General features: G+C 39.6%; 1 protein-coding gene and 1 pseudogene across 34 annotated transcripts in view; one reads left to right on the plus strand and one right to left on the minus strand.

The window, feature by feature from the left end:
* Positions 1-24,483, plus strand: part of LOC147822396 (adhesion G protein-coupled receptor V1-like) — a 62,891-nt gene extending 38,408 nt beyond the window's left edge. For 20 of the 34 annotated variants that reach the window (XM_087196874.1, XM_087196878.1, XM_087196882.1 and 17 more), the window contains 3 exons: positions 117-5,738; positions 9,325-9,528; positions 11,313-24,483. Coding sequence is in view for 2 of the 34 variants with exons in the window: in XM_087196888.1 (XP_087053014.1) it covers positions 5,604-5,702 (99 nt within the window). In the remaining 32 variants the exon portion in view is untranslated. The remainder of the gene's footprint in view (positions 1-116; positions 5,739-9,324; positions 9,529-11,312) is intronic. The other 14 variants (XM_087196894.1, XM_087196895.1, XM_087196879.1 and 11 more) reach the window with 6 other exon arrangements.
* On the minus strand, positions 21,165-22,381 carry LOC147822397 (SERTA domain-containing protein 4 pseudogene; annotated as a pseudogene).
* Positions 24,484-26,939: the final 2,456 nt, after the last annotated feature.

Below are 26,939 nucleotides of genomic sequence, written 5' to 3' on the forward strand. Positions count from 1 at the left end.
TGTCCCGGGCGTGGGAATCTGCGTTGGGCTAAGGCGGCGTCCCAAGTAGTACTGGGCCGCCGGGAGGGGTGGGGTGGTGGTCCTGGTGGCGGTTCAAATCTGACCTTTCTAACTAGGTGAGTCTGGAGGTGCTTCTCGGAAAAGGTTCGGGGGACTCTGCTGCCGAGGCTGTATAGACAAGCCAGTTGACTCGGTTTGGACCCGCAATCTGAGGCGGTAGTCATTTTCGGTGTAGTGTGAGGTATCCGTGTGGAGCGCTTGTGTACTTTCCCCGTCACTCCTTACCCTGTTTCAGAAAAGAACTGTTTAATTGACACGTGGTGCCTTGGGTATAAAACTATTAATAGTAATTTGGAGCTTGTCAGATTGGAGACCAACCTTTAGTCCAGGAAGAAGAGTAGTATTTAATAAAATGTCTTTTTGTAGTAAGGGGCACAGAATAAGGCAAAAACATTCTATTTTTTTTTTCTGTGTTTTTAAAAACTCCTTTCCAAAATCTTAGCAAAGTAAATAGTCATGTACAGAACTGAAATTGAGTGATCTCTTGATAATGCTTTTTTAAAAAGTTTTTGCTATGAGTAGACTCATAGCGTTTTCTACTTCTCTCCCTTCCTGTGAAACTTTCAGAAATAGCTGGAGCCAGCTGTTAACTTGGAGAGGGGGAGCTGAGGCCAGTCCCTCAACAAGCTGGTCATCAGATACCAGGTCATGTGCAACCACTGGCTATTAAGAAATCACTCTGCTTCCATCTTTGAGTCATTTGGACATCATTTGTGGGATTGTTTCATATTAGGCTTTTATGTATGAGAAGCGGTGTAGGAAAGGCATGAGTATGTCAAACTCAAGGCTTTTCGTTATATAGCTGACAAATTGTGTTGTGTGTTGATAGAATCTCCCCAGGGTTTCTTTCGATTAAATGTATCTTACAATTTAGAACTCTGCATTGACCATACCGTGTAATAGATAAACATTTTCAGATGGGGAAGTGTGAAGTGTGTTGTTTTCAATGATTTATTGAGAGTTTCATCCCTTTTCTCATTAGATGAGAAGCAGATTGTCATATTAGTATCATTGTAATATTGTTTTATAAAACATGCTGTACTTTTGACCTGTTATCACTTTTTTGAAGGTGCCGAGGAGGGGTGTAACTGGTGAATAAAGGTCTCCTGCTCTGAGTACAGTATTAACTGTATGCAGAGTAGAATAGTAGATATACCAGAGATTAAAAAATGGGAAGACTATCTCCTTGGTATTTAAGTGTGTACAAATGCAGTATTTGACCACTATCAAGGGTAATAGGTTCAATTTTGACTGTTGCTCTGTATGTAGAATCAACATGAATAAAGCTTTTGGTATTATTCTTTTTTTTTTTTTTTTTTTTGGTACTGGGGATCGAACTCTGGACTTTGCACCTGTGAGGCAGGTGGTGGAACCACTGAGCTAAATCCAGCCCTTTGGTATTATTCTGAATGCCTGTGAAGGACATTTCCCTGAAATTCAAAAATTTATGGTTATATCTGTTTTTTGGAAGATTTTAGTTAAGGGTGTTTTGTTTTTTGAAGGTGCTGGGTATCAAACCTAGGGTCTGTCGAATGCTAGCTGAGTGTTCTACAACTGAGCTACATAGCCCTAGCTGTAGGAAGCGTACTTTATATTAAATGAACACACTGGGGACGGTACCTGTTTTTAAGTTTAAAGAACACGTTACATATTTCAAGTTCTTTACTTGATCATTTACTTATCTATAGTGCTTGACACAACAAAGGTTTCATTTTTCATCATGGTCAAATGTTGTGTATATTGTAGATATGGGGAAGCAGTTGGGCTCCTCACAGTTATGAACCATGTGAGGAATACAGTACCTGATACTGAAACAACAGTTACAACTCAGCTTCTGTTCTTTTCCTTCTATGGAGTAATGTCAATAAGTCCCAATACTAATTTCTTCTCCCCTAGGATAGAATGGATCTGAAACAGGAGAGTGTTTGAATTTGTATTAAAAATATGCCAGTCCAAAGTTTTTTTCTTCTATATAATAATCTGAAATACTTATGAAAGTTTCCCAGAATAGTGGATAGATTGTGATTTTAGGTGCTCATCACACATGTGAAGGTGAAACATTGTTGGGAAAAGACTTACACCTTAGTAGGACTTGAAAGCAGCTTAGCCTGGTAAAATAAAGTTTATCTCAATCTCCCCCATGGTTTTCTGAATCCTCGCCCCTACCTGTTGCCTAAAATTCTGTGAGTCCCTGTCAGTGCTGCCCTTTTCATAGAGCTTTTTCTTTGCTGGTCATTGAAGACAGCCTTCCCTTGATTTCCCATAGTGTTTTTTTTTTCAATTTGCTTCTGACTCTCGTTCTAAGTATATCTTTTTTTGTTCTTAAATTTGTGCTTGCTGGACTGTAGGCTACAGGGGTTTGGATTCTCTTGTCATGTCTAGAATATTGCCTTGTCTGAATTGTTAAATGGGGAAGTAAGGGAATGAACCTGAGAGCGAAGGTGGAAACTTGCCTTCCAGGTACAATAATAGCAGCTCAGGGCTGGGGGTTTAGCTCAGTGGCACCGCACCTCCCTTGCAGGTGCAAGGTCCCGAATTCAATCCCTGGTTAAAAAAAAAACCCCAAATAGCAGCTTGAATTTACTGAGTAGAGTCCTGGAGCTTCTATAATTTGTGGATTTCTCTATACTGAAATAATACACATCATAGGTACGTAATTGCTTGGGACCCTCTGGTCCTTTGGGAAGGGGTCTAACAAGAGACATTGACAGTTTCATTAGCTAGGCATGCAAATACTGTGTGCTAGACACTAAATTTATTGTTTAATCTTAATGGTAGTGATGAGAAGCAAGGAAGGGTAAATATATGGAGAGTCTTAAATACCAATCCATCCACTGTTAAAGTAGGCAGTGGGAAGCTGCCCATGTAAATTGAGGAGCTGGAGTCACAATAAAATTAATATGTAGGTACATGTGTGGGCAATACGCCTTTTGTGTAAATAAGTTTATGTAACTTATGAAGAAGCAGAAGATACTAGACAAAGTTATTAGGCCTCAGGAATCAAGAAACTTGATAATTTTATTGAATAATTGAATATGTGGAAGACAAGGCTAATGTAAGGATTGAATTTTTTCCCTTTTTTAAATTAGTACATGTTTGCTGCAGGTAATAGTTACATTTCTTGGGGGGAGTTGGTACCTGTAGATGACACATCTCAGTCCCTCATCTCCCTACTTCCTTGTAGGGAACCAGGGCAAGGGGACATTACTAGAACCTCTGCAGTAAGTCCTAGTCTCCTGCGAGCCAAGGCAGCACGAGGGGAATTAATTACAGGAAAGGTAGAAAGCTGAAACTTTGAGAAGAAGCTGAGCTTTGGGTCTGATCAGTGCTGCTCTGGGCGGCAAAGAGGAAAGCCCCCAGCTTACCTCAGTACATCAGGAGAAACAAATGTAACAAAAGACTTGCGGAGAGTTCAGCACATCCTGCCTAAACAAGATGTAACAGTCCAAGAACAATGAGGAACGGAGTAGATGTTTGTTCCTCCCAGGATGTTTTCAGCTCCCAGGATGTTTCTTGTCCTGGAGAATCACAGCCTCATGGGATCATTGAGGTCTCAGTTGTGACCAGAGGCCAAAATGGAGTTAAGTCTCAGAATTCCATAGGTGGGCTGTAGGCAAGAGAACTAGGCTAACCAAATGATTTTACCCTGAAATTATGTAGCGTGGCTCCCAACGCTTCTACTGTCTTTTATTTTCTCTTTACAGTATTTGTATTTTGAGCTTCTCATAGAAGAGGAACCATGTAATATTTAACCTTCTGTGTTTGATTTATTTCACTTAACATTATGGTTTCAAGGTGCCTCCGTTTTCCTACAAGTTTATCCGTCCTTATGGCTGAGTAGTACCCCATTATATATAAATACCATACTTTATATATTCATGTTTTGACAGACATTTAGGCTGCTTCCAAGATTCAACTATTATGTATTGTGCTACTATAAATATGGCTATGCGTGCATATCTTAAGGGTTTAATGTGAAGGAAAAATTAATAGAATTCGGTGATGAGCTACAAGGAATGAGAAGGGACAGATTATGTTCTGTGACTAAGCATTTTCATTATTTTATTCAGCCATTCAAACAATAAGTAGAGAAACACAAGCTCCAAGAAATTCACTCCTCAAAGCTCTTTTCACAAGAAGTAGTGAAGTAGTTGAGTCTATTTAATCTTGTATCTGCTATTCTGTTCAGGTAATGTACTGTAAGCCTACACGAGGTTTGAGTCTGCCTGACTACAGAATTGTGTACAGCCAAGAAAATAGGAACAGAGGGAAGAACACCTTGCAGAAGCAGGAGAGTTCAGTTTTGTTTGTAACAATCATTTACTTGAAGTTGGTATCTAAATGGTGGTAAGTTGAAAGCAGTTACAAATAAGGAATAGTGACTAGGGAGCCCCTAGCAATTGTTGGTATAGGTGAGTTCTTACAGAGGGTTGTAAAAATGGGCTTTAAAGATTTAAAAGTTGAACCTATCTCAAACATGCTCAATTAGGGAATAGGAAAAGAAAGATTTCTCCACAGGTGAAGAACCTGAGCCAGTTCGTTACATGGAAACAATCAATTTTGAAGTAGTTTTTGGAACTAGTAGATATTTTTTGGAATTGTTTATACTTAAAACCCCAGAGCATAAAGAAAAACAAGCAAAATTAAGTTTTCTCATAGAAGTTCCATTTTTTTCTTTGCCATTTTATTGATGGTGATTTCTGTGCATCAGTATTTGAGTGACATAGAAATCACCTTTAGGTACAGAATTAGAATATACCAAGGAGAATATACCAAGTATTTTTTCAAAAACCAATTTATTAGAAAATAAACCAGGGCCAGGGATTTATCTCTTTGGTGCCATGATTGCCTGCCAAGTGCAAGGTCCTAAGTTTGATTTCTGGTTCCCCCCCCACCCCAGATACCAATTAATTAGAAAATATATCCTTAGAGAAACTTGGAAAATGAACTGAGCATTTTAAATACATAGTATTGAGTTCTATAGGGGAAGAATTAAAGTTGATGTGGACTGAAGATCTCATCTAGTATTTTTACTTTGATGTCGTTATGACTGTCATCAGTTTTCATACGAGGTTAACTTACAATAAAAGGAGAATTTTGGCAGTTCTTGGCCCCACACTTCTGTTGATTTAGAAGCCTTGGCACAGTACCTGGTGTGAGAGAGAGACTATAACTGGACTTACTTTTCTGTTGACTGAGGTCATTGTGACAGGGCCGAGAACCATTTCTAAATGTCATGAAGGTTGAGGAGGGGGAGGATAAAAGCATGCAAAGAACAAAGCAGAACCTTGCATCAGAATCTTGCTTTGGCTTGATTCTTCAGATGTTAGAGATAAGAAAGTGTTGTATTTTATTTCCTGCCTATTTAAACTATTGTAAAAATGACTAAAAATCATATAGTCTCAAAAATCTCAACTTTTCATGTTACCATTTTATTGCTTATGCTCATAACTAAATTAGAACTCATGTTTTGGTTTTAAAAGTTTGGATTTCTGACTTTGATATTTTTTTTTCCTCCTGTGCCTTCCCTTTTCCACCCCCAGTGGGCAAACTACATTCATGGGTGGCAGGATCGTTGGGTAGTTTTGAAGAATAATACTCTGAGTTACTACAGATCTGAAGATGAGACAGAGTATGGCTGAAGGGGATCCATCCGCATTAGCAAGGCTGTGATCATGGTGAGTTCCTATTTCTCTTCAACAAGGATTCATTGAGCATCACCTATAGTCAGGAACCATATACATCTGTGAACAAAATGAACATCCATGCTTTGGTGGAGCATGTTTTCTAATACTTTTTTTTTTCTTTTTGGTACTGGGGATCAAACTCAGGACCTTGCGCTTGAGAGGCAGGCCCCGGGACTGCTGAGCTAAATCCCCGGCCCTCTTACACTTTTTCATCAGTTATTTTGGCGTGCTTATCACTATGTAGTGTTGTTTTGTATAGGTATGTAATATTTCATATCCAGTGAAATTGGGACATTTACTTCATAAATTATGGAAAGAGTTAAATCAGGAAAATCATATAAAATTTACATCTTATTTTCAGCTTAAAATATATGAATATATATTCATTTGCCAGGTTTTTCATGTTGAGCAAATGTCATCTTTTGTGATGCTGAGAATTGTTACTGTGTTAACTGTATCCGTAATTATGTCCAATCTAGTTTCCAGTTTTGCTTCCCCTAAAGTGGAGTGAGAGTTGAAAGGTACTTTTGAAAAACTGATTCTGGGCTCTTTCTGTGATGTTCCCTAACATCTTGCAATTGTGTCACCTTTATCTAATGTAACATTTTTTTTTTTTTTTTGGTACCGGGGATCAAAATCGGGTCCTTGTGCTTGCCGCTTGGGCAGCAGGCAGCGAAACCACTGAGCTAAATCCCCGGCCCTAGTGTAACACCTTTGAAAGGAATAACTCACTTTTGAGTCATTCTACTTAGTTTACATTCAACTCTGGACTGCAGTCCATAGACTTAATGTAATTCATTTGTGTAAGAATAAAAAGTGGACTGGCCTAAACAGGTTTGGGAATAACAACTGACTTGTTTAGCATGTAATTCAGTTATACTGGGATCAGGAGTGTTTGATTATGGCTGGATGGAGCAGCTTATGCCTGTAATTCCAGCCTTTTGGGAGGCTGAGGCAGGAAGATTCTAGGTTCAAACCCAGCCTGAATAACTGAATGACTTGGCATGACCTTATCTCAAAATAAACAATTTTTAAAAGATTTGGAATGTAGCTCAGTGCTGAGGTGCTGGGTTCAGTTCCCAGCACTGAAAAAATTAAAAGTTCTTAATTGTAACAAAAATAGTTAGTTGAGAGTGGCTAGAATGCCGTATCCACATTTATATTTAGTAAAGGGCTAAAACTATATTGGCTACGGTAGGACAGGTAAATGGAGATAGCTCAGTTAAGGGGGCTATTGTAGTTAATGTCTAACGTTGGGTATGCTAAAATAAGAGTATACATTTTATTCCCCCATTCAAAGAGAAATCACATTTTCTAATAGAATTTATTTTACTTTCCTTATAAAAGTAAAAGGTATACTTTGGATTTGTTACTGTTTGTATCTCATTTATGTCATGCATTTAAGGAAAATCTTACAGAATTTTTCCATCATTTTTTATACATTTGATATATTCAAGTTTGAAAAGAGAAGCTTAGTTAGATATCAAGTTGGAAAAGCAGGAATTGTTTGGAAGCATTAAGCTACTATTCTTCATTCTAGGGACAATTTTAAATAAATATTTTGAACTTTAAAGCTCAATATTTACTTTGATGTGTGGTAGATTATAGTGTTTTTCCAGTCTACTATTTTCAAAGTTTTTCTCTTGGGGCAAGGATTTAGCTCGGTGGTTCTGCTGCCTGCTTTGCAAGTGCAAGGTCCCAAGTTCGATCCCCGGTACCAAAAAACAAAACAAAACCAAAACAAAACAAACAAAAACAACAACGTTTTTCTCTTTTAAGATAAATCATTATTCATATCGGGATAGAATAGTGGATGGAAATATAGTTCATGATCTTGAAGTGTCTTTCCACGGGTTCTTCCCTGCTCCCCTTCTTTTGCATATGTCAGGTACATATTAATTGTAGTAATTGACTCGTTGAAAACAATGTTGATGATTGATGTCAAAAGGGGAGAGAAGTAAATATTATCTTTATCGTCTTCTAAGTAGTAGTATCCCTAGAGTACCATGGTCGTCTCCGTGGATTTAAATATAGTTATCCTATCTTGAAATATTGGCTGTAGTAGTAGTTCATGTCTTATTTGAAGAAAAGTGTTTTTTTGGTACCGGATGTCGAACTCGGGACCTTGCGCTTGCGAGGCAGGTGCCGGAACCACTGAGCTAAATTGCCAGCCCGAAGAAAAGTTTCAATAAACATTTTCATTGCATCTGAGGGGTAGAGAGCACTGTGTCACTTCATTGTAGATTTTGTGTGTGTGTGTGTGATAGTTACATTTGTACGCAGAACTTTCAGTTTGTTATATAGTTATAAGGAATGGGTAGAAAAGTGGGACTGTTTGAATACTTTGGAAGGAAAGATGTGTAAGTGACTAATGGGAATATATTAAAAACATTTATTTCTAGTAAGAAAAGAAAATCAGCCCGATTGTTTGGGTCACCTGCAGTTCAATTTGATGAAATTGAACTGACAAGGGACTTGGGAGACAGCGTTGAGGAGCTCAGGCCAGAGAGGGGGCGTGTGCCAGGGAAGGAGGAGGTGGGAACTTGCGCGTGGGAGGGGGTGCACTCTGCCATTGGGGTCCCCTCCCCCCTAACGGTGGCCCATAACAGTGGCCATGAGCAGGCAGGCAAGGTGTGAGGCTGCGCCCGGAAGTGACCCACAGCCTCCAAACAGGGTCTGGGAGGACATGGTAAAGGGCAGGAGTAAGAAGTGCAGAGAGGCGGAGTCGGGAGCCGCTCTTGACCTCCGCGCCTGGGTAGCCCGAGCTAGAGAAGCAGCCGCGCGCGCGTGGACGAGGCCTCCGGGAACCTGGCCGGCCTCCCGGGGGGGGGCTCCCGCCCGGCGTCCTGGCGGGGGCCCCCCGAGAAGGCGCGCACCCTGCAGCAGCCTGGGACCCACCGGGGTGCCATGCTGGGCCTCTCAAGGGGGCGGGACGGCGCCAGGCCTGCAGGGGGCACTGCAGCCTGGACAGACATGGGGTGGACTGGACCCAGTGAGCAGACGGGAGCGCGCGGGGCCTGCAGGGGTTGCAGCCTGGACGGAGATGGGGCAGATGGGGACCCACGCTGAAGGGGCTTAGGCTGTGTCCAGGATCCGGGGCTCAGCGCTCAGCCCTGTGCCTGCAAAAGTTACCTTAGTGCTAACAGCCAGCTTCAGACTTTGTAAAAATGACTGGCTGCCTCTCGTGGACTGACGTTAGGTTGCCCTGCATTTAGAACAGACAGTATGCTCCTGGGGATTGATACCGGTTTACTTCCATCTTGCTGGAGAGTTTTAATATCTAAAATTGTAGGCTTTTAAAAATGTAAGCACTGGAAGGTTTTTCCTTCTCCATTTATAGCCCTTGTTTTCTGTAGCTTGACAGAAAACTGAAATGCTGTTGTCTTAGTGACACCAACGGTGAGTGAAGCCCTTGTTCAGGCGGCTCCTGATAGGAACGGGGATGTGGTTGGATGTCTCTCCGTGCAAGTTATTGCCACTACTTTCCACCCTTTGTTGTCTGGTTGGGGGATGTGGTGTAAGACCCTGTCTGAAACGTGGTATGGAGATTTTAACAGCTGTGTTAAAATGACCACAGACACATCCGCAGCCAGAATCATCAGGACTTGGAAACCGTTTCCCCAAATCCAAGCTCCAACCCGCTGGGGTCTGTCCCCCAGAAGACACCTGATGAGAGTTGCAGTGATGACTGACCGTGGCAGTGTTTCTGGAGCTCAGAAGAGGGAAATCGTACTTCAGGTTGGAAATGGGAAAGGAGATCGGCAAAGACTTTCAGGAAAAGGTAGGATTAGAACTGTAACAAATAGCGCTAAGCTTTGGATGTGTGCGGCCTGTGCTGGAAATATTGGGGGCTGGCGGAACTTCAGGGTGGTGGTCACCAGGGTCCCTCAGCAAGAGAACAGTCTGGCTGGAAAAGAGTTTCTGAAAGAGGAGGAAGTGGGAAGCAGGTTGGAAGATTGTTTGGCACCAGTCCTGGAGAGCCTGATTATGGTTGGCAGCAGGGCATTCATTCTGTAGGAAGGCACGAGTTGGTTCTTCTCTTTTAAAAATCATATGAGCCACTTTAAGTACAGTAGCATGTAGTACACTGAGTGATTTTTAAGTAGGAGAGCGACTTGATCAGAAGTGTAGTTCACAGTGAACACGACAGCAGTGCCTAGATGGATTGGACATTGACCGAGAAAGGAGAAGCATGGTTGTCAAAGCACTACTAGACTCCGGGCTGCGGTGGTGTAAAGGAGGGTTGCAACGGTAGGGATGGATAGGAGAGGACAGAGGTGAGAGTTGATGGAGAAAGATTGCAAAGACTAGATAGATGGCAAGATCCAAAAGATGGGAAGGGGAGAGAAAGGAAGAGAAAGGTCATCCAGGAATAAAGATTATGGATTGGAAAATTATCTTTGTAAAAGTGGAAGTGAAACTTGAAGATGTGGTGAGATTTTCAAGGGATATCATCATGGAGAGAAAAGGGCCGTAGGTAAATGTACTTTGGGAAAACTTTTAAACTTGAAGAGATAAAAGGAATTAAAAATCAGGTTAACGGTGTAATATGTGAGTATTTAGAAAAATAAAACCAGGAGAGTTGGTATGACAGAAGATTAGAAAAATACAAGTATCTGATCAAATACTGCAAAAAGATAGAAAAGCTTAAAAATTGAGGGAGGCCATTGATTTTGATAATGGAAACGTTGGTCAAGTAAGAGAATTATGGAAGCTTATAAGAAAAGTAGGTGGAAGTAGGAGGGGTAGGGGAAAGGAAAGAAGGGAATGCAATTAATATGAGAAAATGAACAAATAGAAACAAAGTCTTTGTAAATAGGGAGGGATGGAGGGGTTGAAGGGAGGGCAGGCAAGGGGAAAAAATAAGAACCAAGAGAGTATGTAAAGGTGCATATCTGCAATGATGAATGTCATTATATTGTACGCCTAAAATGTCCCAATAAAAGGATAAAAAAATGGAAGTAGGCCAAGAACCTTGTTGCTGAATGGGAAGAGGGGGAAGGGCTGTTGGCTCATGGGAAGAGTTTTAGCTTCTAGGAGAAGGAAAGACTGAAGGGAAAGGTTCAGGGGAGGGAGTGAGATGGAGGCTCCAAGAAAGGGAAGACTTGAAGGAGCAAAGTCTGGAATATTTGGCATGGGAACATGAAGGGCACAACTTGTGAAGCTAACTGTGGAAGGAGGAGAGCTGCTCTCTCTTCTGAGGTGGTGAATACAAGAGCAAGAATTATATAGAGAAGTGTTAGGGGGAATGTAAAAGTAGCTCTAAAAGAAGTTAAGAGAGCTTGTTCTCACTGGTTTTGTTTTAGTAAGGTAAGAAACTGGTTCACCTTCTTTGGTGAGCTGCTGGAAATGGGAGCAGGGTAGCTGGTGAGGAGCTGGAGGTGGGAGCAGGGATTCAGGGTGAGGAGCTTGAGATGGGGGAAAGGGTGGAGAGTGTGGAGCTCAGAGTGGGAAAAAGGAATCCAGATCAGTTGCTTCAGCACAGAAGTTCTTGTGATAATTACTTTATACATTTGGAATATTAGCATAATTTCTCTCTCTCTCTCTCTCTCTCTCTCTCATGAGTGGTTGTGAGAGTCAGAACAATTTTGAGGATCATTGAGAAGCTGGATGGATTTGTTAGCATGTTGATCTTTTCCATTTAAGTACCATATGTAAGAAGTTTGCCAGTATATATAATTTTCAAACAATACTGTGTACTAGCGTGGTTGAGCAACACAGTTTCTGGTACTGTATTTGTTATGGTTAATGAAGCCTTAGCAGAGACACATCTTTTTGGAGTTCAGTGAAGTTTTAACTTCAATTTCAGAGTGGTTCCAAGTGTAGTAGATAGAAAGTGTCATCCTGGGGCTGAGAACACTTGCCTGGCAGGCAGCAAGCCCTGAGGTCCCAGCACCACCACAAATAAAATATGTTTTTCTTTGAAGATCCAGTGAGTAAACCGTTTAAGTTTGCAAGCCACATGCTTGCTCTTCATCTTTTTACAATTTATTTTCACAATCTTTAAGAACAGTAGAGATCTTTTTTAGTTTCCAGCCAGTGAAATAACGGTCTGTGTACTATGGTTTGCCCATCCTAATATGAAATGAGTATATCTTTTGAGAAGTGTTTGAAAGGCGCCCAGGGTCAAAAGTTATATGGGGATAGATTTGGAGATGCCTGTCTGGGAATTTCAGCATTGCAATTTTTAACTGAATTTGAATTGATTTTGTTAGGGAAGGGGAATAATGTTTGAATTTTTTAAGATTAAAGTTGATGGTTTTAAAATGACTTGGGACAACCTGAGGAAATACTCTTACAAAGTCTTGGGAGGAGGCAGAAATTCTTGAATAGTTAAATAATTCATTTCTGCATGACAGTGAGGAGAGGATACTTGGAAAATTATCGAAATCAATACTTTCAAAACTAGAAATAAACCCAAAGCTTACAACAACCCAGTGAACATTAATTGAAGAAAAGAAACAGAACCTCCATAGGAACAGTGGTGTGGTTTTTTTGTTCTTTGATTGGTGCATTTTAGGTATCCAATATGTTTACATTTATCATCAGGTGCTTGTACCCGTATATGATGTATCTTCCTTCTGATTTTTTCCCCATTGCCTGTGCACTCTTCATCCCCTCCACCCTTCCGTATTTACATAAATTTTGTTTCCATTTTTTTTCTTTTCTCATACTTTTTCCTTTCCCTTCTTCCCTTTCCCCTTCCCCTCCCACCACCCCTACACCTTTGGACCTTTTTCTATTTCAAGTTATCAATTATTCATTTTAATCTTTGTTTATACTTTCAATTTCTCACACTAGAGAAATTATTTGATATTTACACATATGTGTCCTATTTATTTCACTTAGGCGTATGGCCCAAGATGCATCCATTTAGCTATAAATGTCTCTAGTTTCTCATTCTTCATGGCTGAGTAGTACTCCATTTTATAAAAACAACCACATCTTTATCCAGTTTCCAGTTGATGTTCATTTGGGCTGTTTCCAAGTTTTAGCTATTACAAACTGTGCCGTGATAAACATGGGTGCACATATATCACTGTGGTATGATTCCTTTAATTCTTTGGGGAAGATCCCCAGCAGGGGAATAGCTGGGTCAAATGGGACCTCTAGCCCTAGTTCTTTGAGGTATCTCCATACTGATTTCCACAGTGGTTGCACCAGTCTGCCCTCCCAGCAACATTGGAGAAGGGTTCCTTTCCACACCCCCGCCAGCATTTGTTATTGGTTGATTTCTTGATAGCAGCCATTCTTTGTGGGGTGAGATGGAATCTCAGTGTTGTTTTCATCTGCATCTCTTGAATGACCAGTGATGTTGAACATTTTTTCATATATTCATTTGGTGCTTTTACTTCATTGTCTGAGAAATATCTGTTCATTTCAGATGCCCATTTTTGAATTGGGTCTTTGAATTTGGGAGGTCTTTTTTCTTTCCAGTTCTTTGTATATGCTTGGTAGTAGACCTTTGTCTGAGCTACAGCTGCTAAATATTTCTTCCCACATTGTAGGTTGTCTCTTAGCTCTGTTGGTAGTTTCTCTTGCAGTGCAGAAGCTTTTTGATATGATGAGATCCCAGGTGTTGATTCTTTGTGCTAGCTCTCGTGCTACTGAAGATTTGTTCATAAAGTCTTTTCCTATGCCAATGTCATCAAGAGTTCTACCTAACTTATCTTCCAGCAAGTTTAGTGTTTTTGTCCTAATATTTCGATCTTTAATCTACTTCCATCTTAGTTTAGTGCATGGTGATAGGTATGGGTCTAGTTTTAATCTGTGGCAGGCTGAAATCCAGTTTTTCCCACACCGTTTATTAAAGAGGCTATCTTTCCTCTGGTGAGGGTGGTTGCCTCCTTTATCAAAGATGAGGTGGCTGAGTATGTCTGGAGTTGTTTCTGCATCTTCTTATGTATTCCACTGATCCTCAGGTCTGTTTCTTTGCCAGTGCCATGCTGTTTTTATCACAGTAGTTTTGTAGTATAGTTTCAAGTTGGGGATTGTGATACCCCCAGGCATGTCTCTGTTGCCTAGAATTGCTTTTGCTCTTTCAGGTCTCTTCTGGTTCCAAATGAATTTTTGGATTTTCTGTAGTTCTGTGAAGTATATTGTTTGAATTTCAATTGGCATTGCATGAAATCTATATAGTAGTTTTGGAAGTATGGCCATTTTCACCATATTGGTTCTTCCTACCCAGGAGAAAGGGATGTCTTTCCATTTTCTTACATCCTCCTTGATCTCCTTTTTCAGAGTGCTATAGTTTTCAGTGTAGAAGTTTCTTGCTTCCTTTTTCAGGTTGATTCCTAGATATTTCTTTTTTTTTGGATGTTACTGTAAAAGGAATTGTTTCTTGAATTTCTCTCTCAGTGAATCTGCTGTTTGTGTATAAGAAGGCTATTGTTTTTTTTGAGTTTTGACCTTATATCCATCTACTCTACTGAATCTGTCAATTAGGTCTAGAAGACTTTTGACCAAGATTTTTGGATCTTCTATGTAAAGTATCATATCATCAGCAGATAATGACCATTTAAAGTCTTCCTTTCCTGTCTTTATTCCTTTTATTTCTTTCTCTTTTCTAATGGCTGTGGCTAATGTTTCCAGAACTGTATTGAACAGGAGTGGTGATAGTGAGGATCATGGTCTTGTTCCTGATTTTAATGTGAAAGTTTTCAGTTTTTGACCATTTAATATGATGTTGGCTATTGTTTTTTCATGAATAGCCTTAATCAGGTTGAGATAAAGACCTTGTATTCCAATTTTCTGTAGGGTTTTTATCATGAATGGGTGTTAAATTTTGTCAAATACCTTTTCTGCATCTATTGAGATGATCATATGGTTTTTGTCCTTGACTCTGGTAATGTAGTGTATTACATTTATCGATTTATGAATGTTGAACCATCCTTGCATCCCTGGGATAAATCCAACTTGGTCAGGGTGTATGATCTTCTTGATTACCCTCTGTATTCTGTTTACCTGTATCTTGTTGAGGATGTTTTGCATCTATGTTCATTAGGGAGATTGGCCTGTAGTTCTCTTTTTGAGTTGGGTCTTTCCCTGGTTTGGGGATCAAAGTAACACTTGCTTTCAGGAATGAATTTGGAAGCCTTGCTTCCCTTTCAATTTCCTTGATGAGTTTAAAGAGTAATGGTGATAGTTCTTCTTTAAATGTCTTGCAGAATTCAGCAGTGAAGCCATCAGGACATTGGCTTTTCTTTGTTGGTAAATTTTTTATTACATTTTCAATTTCACTCGTTGTAGTTGGGTTGGTTAGAATTTCTATATCTTCATTTAACTTTGGTAATTCGCATGTATCTAGAAATCTGTCCATTTCTTCTGTGTTTTCCGTTTTAGTAGAGTACAGGTTCTCAAAGTAGGATTGATGATCCTCTGGATTTCTGGTGGGTCTGTCATGACTTCACCTTTTTCATTCTTAATTGCATGGATTTGAGCCTTTTCTTTCCATTTGTTTTGATAAGGTTGGCTAAAGATTTATCAATTTTATTTATTCTTCCAAAAAACCAACTCTTTGGTTCATTAATGTTTTGTACCATTCTCTTAGTGTCCATTGCATTGATTTCTGCTCAGATCTTTATAATTTCCTTTCTTGTATGAGCTTTGAGTTTGTTATGCTCTTCTTTTTCTAGGAGCTTGAGGTTCTGCATTAGGTTATATAACTTGAGTTCTCTCTGTTTTCCTAATATGGGCATTGACTGCTATGAATTTCCCCCATAGAACTGCTTTCAGTGTGTCCCGTAGAATCTTACATGTTGTACTGGCATTATCATTTACTTGTAGAAACTGTCTAATTTCTTCTTTAATTTCTTCTGTGACCCATGGGTTGTTCAGGAGGGTGTTATTCAATTTCCATGTGTTTGTGGGTGTTTTGCAGATTCTTATGTTATTGATCTCCAATTTTATTGCCCTATGATCTGACAGTATACAGGGGATGACGTCAATTCTTTTACGTTTAGTTAGACATGTCCTGTGAACTAGCATGTTGTGTGTTTTGGAGAATGACCCATGTGCAGCTGAAAAGAATGTGTATTCTGATTTTGTGGAGTGGAACACTGTGTAAACATCTATTAAGTCCATTTGTTCAATAGTTCGGTTCAGTTCTAGAATTTTGTTTTTAATTTTTTGTCTAGATGGTCTATTTGTGAGAGTGGGGTATTGAGGTCTCCCACTATAATTGTATTAGTGGTTATTTGGTTTTTCATGTCCATTAATATTTGTTTTGTATAGTTGGGTGAATTTCTATTTAGTGCATATATGTTTAGGATTGTCATCTCTTCCTCTTGGATTGTTCCTTTCACAAGGATGTGGTGACCATCTTTGCCTCTCTGAATTAGTTTTGATTTGAAATCTACTTTGTCTGCAAATAAGATTGCTACACCTGATTTTTTTCTGTGTTCCTGTCTCCTGGAGAACTGTTTTCCATCCTTGTACTTTGTCTATAAATTTCCTTTTGAGTTAGATGTGTTTCTTGTATACAGCATATTGCTGGATTTCGCTTCTAAATCCATTCTGCCAGTCTATTTCTTTTGCTTGGTGAATTGGGGCCATTAATATTGATAGTTAAAATTGATAGATATTGACTCATCCTTGTCATGGTGTTTTGCTGTTGTTGGCTCTTTTATTTCATTTTTCCCCCTTCCCCTTTAGTGTCTTACCTTGCCTGGTGGCTTCCCTCTGTTGGGTCTCATGGAGTTGTGACCTTCATTATCTTTTTCTAGGATGTTGCTTAGAATTGTTTGGACTGCTGGTTTGGTGTTCATGAAATTTCTCATGTTTTCCTTGTCATGGAAGTATCTACTTTCCCCATCGATTTTGAAAGGTAATTTTGCAGGATACAACAGTCTAGGTTGGAAGTTACTTTCTTTTAGGGCTTGAAATACTTCACTCCAGGCTCTCCTTGATTTGAGGGTTTGTGTTGAGAAGTCTGCTGTGATTCTAATGGGCTCTCCTTTATAGGTGATTGGTTTCTTTTCTCTAACTGCCTGTGGGATTTTGGTCTTCTGTTGGGTTTCTGGGATCTTGCCTATTATATGTCTAGGTGTAGATATTTTTGATAATGGCTAGTTGGAGTTCTATATGCCTCACTTATCTGTATGTCCAATTCTCCACCTCTGTCCAGGAAGTTTTCTACTATTACTTCTGTGAACAGGTTTTTTTTTTTTATGTCAATTATACTTTCTCCTGTCTTTTTGTGGACTCCTGTCAGTTTTATGTTGTTTTTCTTTGCATCGTTTAGCAGCTGCTGGCTTGATTTCTTGTGGTCCCTTACTATATTTAAGAAATCTCTGTTTTTGTGGTTCTTCACCGCAATCCTGTCTTCTATATCTGATATTCTATCTTCAGATTCCTTTAATCTGTTCTGTATGCCTTCAGTGGAGTTTTTAATTTCCTGAATATTTGTCTGAATCTGTTTCATGGATTCCATTTCTTTCTTATGTTTGACAATCATGGTTTCCATTTCTTTCTTATGCTGGGCATTTGTGGCTTCCAGCATATTTTTGAGGTCATCTATTTTTATCTGTTTCTGTTTTAGAGCCTCTAATCATGTCTTTCACTCTGCTCACCATCTCTGTAGTTATCTTGGAGATTATTTCTGTTTTGAATTTTTCTAGAGCCTCATGCATCTGTTTTGTTACTTCCTGTGCTATCAGTTCATGGTGTCCAGGTGGTTGATTATCAGACTTTTCCACCTCATTTCCCCCAGTATTTGACTTTTGTGAGGTGGAAGTCACCTTACTTAAATGTCTTCTCATTTTTATTTTTGGTACTGTCTTTGGTTTAGTTCCTGGGTTAATACTTTGAAGTTGCTTATTGTAAGTATCTTTGTTGATGTATTTAGAACCCTTCTGGAATGATTGCTTCTCAGAGGTGTCTTCCAGATATAGCTAGCCTTAAGATTTTGAATCTGTAATGGTGCTGAGGCTGTCTCATTTTCATTGTATCAGGAAGGACAACTGATTAGATCAATCACGATACCTTAGCCCAAGTGATACAATCAGCAACACAATAGCATCAAGTACCTCTTAGAAAATGACAATTTGTGGTAGTTATTAATCTGTCGCCTTTAACTGTGTGAATTAAATCAAAGACAAGGGCCAGCCCAACATATGTTTATAGTGAATAAACTCTTCAGTATGGCAACTTTACCCTTTGGAGTAAATGGAGGGATAAATGGGGAGTTAGAAGGAGTTGGGGAGGGATGGATAGGTAGGTAGAAGGATAGGGGAAGAGAGAAGCTGAGCCAGTCCCAGCACCCATAAGGAAGCTCCCCTGCTGCCATTCCATGATCCTAGAGCAGAGAAGGTGAGCCCTGTGGGCGCCAGAAGAAACTCCCCCCACACCGTGGAAATAAGAAGACATGCAAACAAGCCTCAAAAACAGACTTCCAGATCACCTACAGAAACCCCAAAGGGAAACGAGATGGAACAATGTGATACTGAACCACCTGGACTCTGAACTGGCAACAAAAGAGGATCTGGGAAAAATGAAATCAGAAATAATTACTCAGATAACAGCAAAGATTGTGCTCATAGTGCAAGACATGATTAATAAATCTAGAGAGGATACAGATAAAAAATAGAGGAGCTAAGGAACATGATGGAATCCCCAACATAGGAAACAAATGGAATCCATAATATAGATGCAAACAGATTTCCAGGAGATTACAAACTCCACGGAAAGTCTGCGCAGCAGAATGAAGCAATGTGAGGATAGAATTTCAGATATAGAAGATAAGATTGCAATGAGTGACCAGGAAAAGAAAAATTGCTTTAAAATTGTAAGGGAACATGAGGAATCAATCCAGCAGCTGCTAGACGATGCAAAGAAGAATAACATAAGACTGATTGGAGTCAATGAAGAAACAGGAGAGAGTGCAGATGACATCAAAAAACGGTTCACAGAAGTGATGGCAGAAAACTTCCCAAGGAGGGGAAAAGAACTTGACATACAGATAAGTGAGGCGTATAGAACTCCAGCTAGCCTTGATCAAAATAATGTACACATAGGCATATAATAGTTAGGATTCCAGAAATCCAACAGAAGAACAAAATTCTACAAGCAGTTGAGAGAAGAAAAACAAATCATATACAAAGGAAAGCCCATCAGAATCACAGCAGACTTCTCAATGCAAACCCTCAAGGCAACAAGAGCTTGGAGTGATGTATTTCAAGCCCTAAAGGAAAACAGCCTCCAACCCAGAATGATGTACCCTGCAAAACTATCTTTCAAAATTGGTGGAGAAATAAGATTCTTTCATGATAAAGAGCACCTCAGGAACTTCATGAATACCACACCGGCACTCCAAAAAATTTTAGACAATACCCTAGGGAAAGACAATGAGGATCACAACCCCAGGAAACCCAGCAGAATGAATCCATTGGGTGTGACAAATTAAATGCAAAGGGGGAGAATCCAACAAAAAGAAAAACTCATGACAAGGCTTTAAAAACTTTTGACTTCATCTCCCTAATGAGTGTATAATTCAATCTTATTATTGTACTGATTAGTATTTTTCTGATTCTAGAGTTGCACACCATTCCTTGTGCTATACTGGCTATTTATCATCTTATGTCTACATTTTAATTGGGTTGTCTATTAATGAGCTCTAAGAATTCTTTATGTATTCTGCTCATAGGTTATATGCATTGTAATTATGGTCTGTTTAAGGACTACTTTTCATTTTAATGATGTCATTTAAAGTTCTAAATTTTGACGGAATCTCATTTATCAATTTTTTCTTTTATGCATCATGGCTTTTGTATCCTAGGTAGTTCTTGCCTACTCTGAATTCATAAATATTTTCCCTTATAATTTCTTCTTAAAGTTTTATACTTTTAGGCTTTCTTATTTAGGTTCATAGATCCCTTCAGGTTATTTTCATGCATGGAAAAAAAGGGTTGAGGTTAATTCTTTATATACGGATACCAGGTGTTCTAGTGCCATTTGCTGAAGACACTCTCTCTTCCTTGGCTCTTGAATCGAGTTTATAGTCTATAAAATGCTAATGTTAAGTAATCTTTCAAAACTCAATGGACCATATATCTGTGGTTCTATTTCTAGATTCTCTGTTTTATTCAAATGATCTATATGTCTTTCCTTACATCAACACTGCCTTGATTACTGTAGCTTTAGAAGAAGTCTTAAAATTGGGTGCTAAATGTCTTCCAACACTGTTTTTGGCTTTTCTGGGTCCTTTGTCCTCCTACATAACTTTTAAATTTCAATATCCAGTTCTTCATTTATAGCAAGTATACACAGACCTGAATTTTTTATATACCTTGTGTTTTCTAATCCTGCTAAATTCAAGTACAAGTTCTAGGGTCTCCTAGAGATTTCTTATTTTCTCTGTAGATGATCATTTCATCTACATATAAAGATTTTGCTTCTGCCATGCTAGTCCTATCCTAGTTGTGTCATTTTATTGCCAGACTATTTTGGTGGGGACTAGGTTTCAAAGTTTAATGGACAGATAAAGAGTAAGCATATCTGCCCTTGTTCCCCACCTTAAGGAGAAAGCATTATATCTTCTCCATTCATACCAGGCATTCTCACTGGAAGTATGGAGTGGATGTCTTTAATCTGTTGAGAAGGTTCTGTTCTACTTCTAGTCTCCTGATAGCTTTCACCATGAACAGCTGTAGAATTTAGTCCAATACTTTTTCTCCAGCTAGTGACAGGATCATATGGCTTTTTCCTTTCCTCTGTTAAAAGGATGACTTTTGGGGGTGGATCTTCCAAGGCTGAACCAACACTGCCATCCCTATAACAAAACCACTTTCTACATCCTGCCAGATCTGACTTCTAATAGTTTGTTTTGTTAAACAAATTTCTATCTATTTTCTTATTTTTTTTCTATTTATCCAGTTTTAGGATTAGCACAATGTTGATTTCCTAAAATGAGGGGAAAAGTGTTCCTTCTTTTTTTCCTGCTTTAATTGTTTGATATAATTTATCAGTTAAAATGTTTATGAGCCTGCTGTTGTCATATAGGTAGGTTTTCAAGCTAGGAATATACTTTCTTTAATAAGTGCTATTCAAATTTTATATTTCCTCCAGAGTTAGTTTCATTAATTTGTCTTCTAAGTTACTCTTAGAAGGTGTCAAATTTATTTCAAAAAATATTTTTGTAATATGCTTTCTATATCCTTTTACATTCTGTAAAATCTGTGGTAATGTCTCCTAGATCTTGATATTGTAATTTTAAGAATGTATAACTGATATTGTGTAACAGGAAGAAAAGGTCTAAAAGAGCAGGGGAATTGGGAGGGGTAGGGGAAGGGACAAAAGGGAAAGGAAAAAATATGAGAAGAGGAAAACAATGGAAACAAGGTCTTTGCAAATAGGATAGGTTGGAGGGGGTGAAGGGAGGGCAGGGGAAGGGGAAAAAAAAAAAGAACCAAGAGACTCATGTAAAGGTGCAAGATCCCAATGATGAATGTAACTGTATTTTATACCGAAAATGTACCAATAAGGTTAATGGGGAAAAAAATCATAAAATTGGCCTTTGCACTCAACCTCAAGGTCACTTCCCAGAGGGTCCTGGTTGAGGGGTCACCACCTCTGTGAATGTCATTTGCCTTCTCATCGTTTCATTTGGCCTTTTCCTGGACACCAAGAGACCTGGCATTCGTATCAAAGATTTCACTGGCCGATGTCTGGCCATCACTCTTGTAAATAGCTGCACTGCCTACATCGAAGTTCAACTGGTGGGAACAACTGGGCAAAGGCAGAGGGGGAGAGAAGGAGGCGGCGGAGGCGGAGGAGGCGGTGCAGGCGCTTCCGACACTCGCATGGACTGGAAGGGATAGATTCAGGTAGTGGCCCCACGCTCCTGGTAAAAACAGCAGGCATAGAACTTTTTACGCTGCTCTTTGGTCATGCGCGGTCATTTTCGGTAAGGACAGTCTTGAGCCATGAACCACTCTTGGGCGGAGGCGCTGCCAACGGGGGAGGCCGCCGGGAAGCACCAGTTACTCTGCATGATGATTTCGCCATGGGTCCTCTTCATCAAATTGTTTATAAGAACGAATCTTCGGAGGTGCACTTCAGGATCGTTCCTCAAAAATCGAGATGGTTTTATGGCTACAGCTGCTGAGTGGTGGGTGAAAATCCTCTTCTTCCACATACTTTCTCTTAGAGTATGTGATCTTGGGTGTTACAGCATTTGAAATCCTCCTGTAATGGGACCCTGCCAGGGGTGCCCGGCTCCCGGGTCTCCCTGCAGGGGAGCCTTTCCGGCCCCGGGGCCTCAGACCTCGCTAGCTGTCAGCCTCCCATGGTGCTTGGTACCCAGCAAGTTCAGCAGCTCCTTCCGAGACAATGGGCTGGCAGAACCTATTCAGGGATAAAACCAGAGTCATCTCTGACAGCCTCAGATCTGGTCGGCTGGCGGCCACCGCAGCTGGGCTCTGGGCTCCCGGCTCCGCTCTGGGCACGCTGTCCCGCGGGGCCGAGGTCCGGTCCCCCGCGCTGCAGACGGCGCGCGAGGAGCCCGCCAGTCGCGTTTGCCATCTCCCCGTGGGCTTTGAGGGGCAGCTCCGCGGGACACCCTGGGCCCAGGAACCTGACGCGCCGTGCCTCTGGCGCCCCAGCCCGCCCGCCGCTCCGTGGGGCGCCCTCAGTTCCATCTTCTTACTACCTCACAAGATTAAATTTCAACACATGAACTTTGGGTGCTACCCACTGAAGTCATACCCAAGCTGTGGCAAATGGTTTTTCTCTTTGTTATGTCAAACATCAATGAATTTATAGATCAAGTTAGGCAGATTGAGACTTTTTTTCTGTCCTCATATTAATCTGCTTAGGCTTTTATAACAAAATGTCACAGAAACAATAAAAAGACATTTCTCACAGTTTTGGATGTTATAAGTCCAGGATCTGTGTGCTTGCATGGTAGATCTCATCTAGGGCTGCTTCTCTTGGTGGCTGCTGCTCAGTACATGTTCACGGAGCTTTTTTGTGTGTACTCAGTTTTAAAAAGGGGAGAAGGGACAGCAAGAAAGAGGAGAGAAAGTTCTTAGGTGTCTCTCTACTTATATGGACATTATTCCTAGCCAGTTTATCTCAGAAACCGGGATGCGTGATTGCAGTGGGTAGACAAATAAAGTTACCCATCATTTTAAAAGCTGTGCTACACTGTCATGGTGCAAAGTCTTTGGTACACATCGATGGATTCTGCTTGCTAGTATTTTACTTGCTTCAGTATTCCTGAGGGATTTTTAAAAATTTTTGTCTCCTTTGGTATGATTATATAACTTTGACATCAAGGTGTCGTCAGTCTCATTGAATGGAACATGTTCATTCATCAGGTTCAGTTACTTATGGAAGTTGATAGCACTTCCTTGTGTATCCAAGATTCTTCCCATGAAAAAGTTCACTGGATGTCTATTGGGCTTATATAAGAGAAACAGATATAAAGTGCAGACAGTGAGAAAGAAGAATAGGCCTTTCTTGGAAAGAGCAAAGTTTTCATTATGTATCGGTCAATTTCATATAGAAGGCTGCGATTGTGTAAGTGAGAATGACTATCATGAACTAAATGTTCACACTCACCGATTTCCTTTTCCACACTCATCACCCTATTCTTATGCACAGCACACATACACCTAATATCCTGTCTGCAGCCAGGCTCATCCTGTCCCCCGGTATTCCTGTGGAAATGAAGCTCACCACATTGCTGCTGCAGCCACTCCTTGCAGAGAGGCCCTTGCACTTATCTATTCAGTGCAGACACAGCCATATCTCAGCAGTTTTTCCACGGGGTGCTCATTTCCCAGGTGGCTGCTTGGATGGCTTCTGTGTTGTAGCCTGAAAGTTACTGTTAGAATTAACTCCAACATGGGTTTGATTTTGACCAATAGGAGAGAAGTGCTGGGAGAAACAGTGCAGATACATCGCTTGTTCTTCTTGTGTGTCCCCCTTCTTAACACTTCCAAGACAGGTGCTGTGGACTCTGAAGACATCTCCGGTAGGGAAATGAGCTGCACTGATGACAGACTTTAGCCAGCTCCCCATCTCACCCTCATGTATTTTACTCTTTCTCTTTCTCCCTCTCTCTCTCTCTCTCTCTCTCTCTCCCTCACTTTCTTTCTTTGAGATGAGGTCTTGCAATGTAGTTCAGACTGGACATGAACTTACTATATACCCCAGGCTGATCGCCAACTCATTACAATCCTCCTGCCTCAGCTTCCTGAATGCCAAGATTACAAGCATGAGCCACCACACGACTTTTTCCTTTGTCTTATTTTTGCTGTTGTTGTACTCTTCTTTCATCCTGATCCTCTCTCATTGCCCCTCACTGTTGCTTCTCCGGAATATAACCCCAATTGCACAAGAAAGAATAACAAGGATTGACCAAATTAAAAAAAAACTTCTGCACATGATAGGAATCAATTAGTAAACTGAAGAAACAACCTACAGAATGGGAAAATACTTTTTCTAACTATTCATCAGACAGAGGACTAATATCTAGAATGTATAAAGAACTCAAAAGAAAAGAAATTTAAAGACCCAGCCAAGAAATAGGCAAGTGTAATTTATAGATACATCTCAGAAGAAGCACAAATGGTCAACAAATGTATGAAAAAATGCTCAACATCTCTGACCACTAGAGAAATACAAATAAAACAACAGTAAGATTCCACCTTCCACCATAAAGAATGCTATCATCAAGAAGTCAGAGAATAACAAATGCTGGCTTGGCTGTGGTAAACAATAATAATAATAATAATAAATAAAACAAAAAGAAAGGAACCCTCCTACAGTGTTGGTGGAAATGCAAATTAGTACTCCAGTATGGAAATCAGTATGGAGATTTCTCAAAGAACTAAAACTAAAAATTCTGTATGACCCAGCTATTCCCCTTCTAGATATCTTCCCCAAAGAGCTAAAGACATCATATTACAATGATACGTGCATCCACACCCATGTTTATAGCAGCACAATCCATTATACCTAAAAACTGGACACAGTCTGTGTGCTGATCAACTGATAAATGGATAAAGCAAACGTGGTACTACCCATAGTAGAATACTACTTCATTGTAAGGAAGGATACATTCAAGACATTTTTAGAAAAATGGATGGACCTGGATAATATAATGTTTTGTGAATAAATCAGACACACAAGCTTCAATACCATATGGTATCTCTCATCTGAGTAAAGCAAAGAACAAATAAAGAGAGTAGTAAAGAACAGGTAGAAGGAAACAAGGGGCAAGACTTCTTGGAAATAGGAATGAGTCCAGGAGACCAAGGGCTAGGGGAGAGGAGGAAGAAAAGGGGAAAGTAAGTAGAATTAAGATACACCGTGTACAGGAACCTAATAACCTCCATGAGTACACATACCCACTTCCAAGACAAATGGAATCATCATTCATTGAAGCAGTACTTCAAACATGTACTAATAAAAGAAAAACAAAAACAAAAAACTTCTAATAGTTTGTTTTGTTAAACAATTTTCTATCTATGTTCATACTTTTTTCTTTTATTATCTTTATCCAATTTTAGGATTAGCACAATGTTGAGTTCCTAAAATGAGGGGAGAAGTGTTCCTTTTTTCTGCTTTAATTGTTTGATATAATTTATCAGTTAAAATGTTTATGAGCCTGCTGTTGTCATATAGGTAGGTTTTCAAGCTAGGAATATACTTTCTTTAATAAGTGCTATTCAAATTTTATATTTCCTCCTGAGTTAGTGTCATTATTTTGTCCTCTAAGTTACTTCTTAGAAGTTGTCAAATTTATTTCAAAAAAGACTTTTGTAATATGCTTTCTACATCCTTTTAAATTCTGTAAAATCTGTGGTAATGTCTCCTAGATCTTAATATTGTAATTTTAAAAATGTATAATTGATATTGTGTAACAGGAACAAAAGGTCTAAAAGACCCAGGGAATTGGGAGGGGTAGGGGAAGGGAAAAAAGGAAAAGGAAAAAATATGAGAAGAGGAAAACAATGGAAACAAGGTCTTTGCAAATAGGGAAGGGTGGAGGGCGTGAAGGGAGGGTAAGGGAAGGGGGGGGGGAAGAACCAAGAGACTCATGTAATGGTACAAGATACCAATGATGAATGTAACTGTATTGTATACCTAAAATGTACCAATAAAATTAATGGGGGAAAAAACCTGACTTTGCTGGGGCAGAGGATGTAGCTCAGTGGTGCTGTGTTATCTGGCATGCACAAGGTCCTGAGTTCAAGTCCTACTACCAAAAAAAGAGCTGTCTTTGCTTTCACAGGTGTAAAGGATTTTTATTCCTTCTGATTCTTATTGCAAGAGATCTCTGTTAATTGACCTACAAAAGTTCTGACTAGTTTTATTTATAGTCACAAACCTAAAAATTATAAAAGTTATTATAATTCAACTTGGCCAAATATATCTCAGTGTTCTCTGGTTTATAAGCAAGTCGTCTTATGTGTGTCTGTCTGTCAAATTTTTTACAATATATACAGCTGTTTCATTTGAGCTAAAAAATGTTTTCTATTTTTAGCCTTTTCGGATTTTAAAAATATTGCCTAAAACTTAAGTTGACTTATACATAAATGTCATTAGAGTTAAAGACCTGCTTCCCCTTAGGTTGCCAGGTGATCAAAATGATGTCAAGGCTGGTTTTATAAATGCAATATATATTTTTTTCGGTGTATAATAACTTGGAAATCTTTCATTGGTCAAAGTAATATGTTAATTGTTACAATTTGATTCTCATAGGTCATCTAAAAATTTGTTGGCATAATTAAATGGGGACCCTTAGGCTCAAAAACCCGCTAGACAGGACTCCCCTTGGTGAATAAGGAGCAACTGCCTGGAAATATTCTCCAGCCTTTGTTCACAAAGGGGACCCCAATAATTTCCATAGCCTCAGGCAAAACATACACCAATAAACATTGCTAAACATGTTATTGTGATATGTTCACATTGGTTATCATCAAAAGGCTAAGTTTTCTGTTAGCAAATAATAAGATTTTATTAAAAGATGCTCTTGGTATAAAACTAAATTAAAGGAACAAAGTGTTTAATATAGCTGTGGTACTCATTTGTTGCTAATATTCATGGTGTGGTAAATGTATTCATGCCTTCTGGGTGTACAGGCTTTCAAAGTATTGATTTTTATGGTAATAACCTTTCTTTGACTCAGGTATCTGCATTCTCATGCACCCCAGGTACTTGTGAGAAGAGGTACATGTCAAGTTT

The sequence above is a fragment of the Heterocephalus glaber genome, unplaced genomic scaffold, assembly GCF_053883595.1.
Source record: "Heterocephalus glaber isolate CG9 unplaced genomic scaffold, H.glaber_assembly_v1.0 deba00001635, whole genome shotgun sequence".
In the NCBI taxonomy this organism is placed as follows: Eukaryota; Metazoa; Chordata; class Mammalia; order Rodentia; family Bathyergidae; genus Heterocephalus; species Heterocephalus glaber.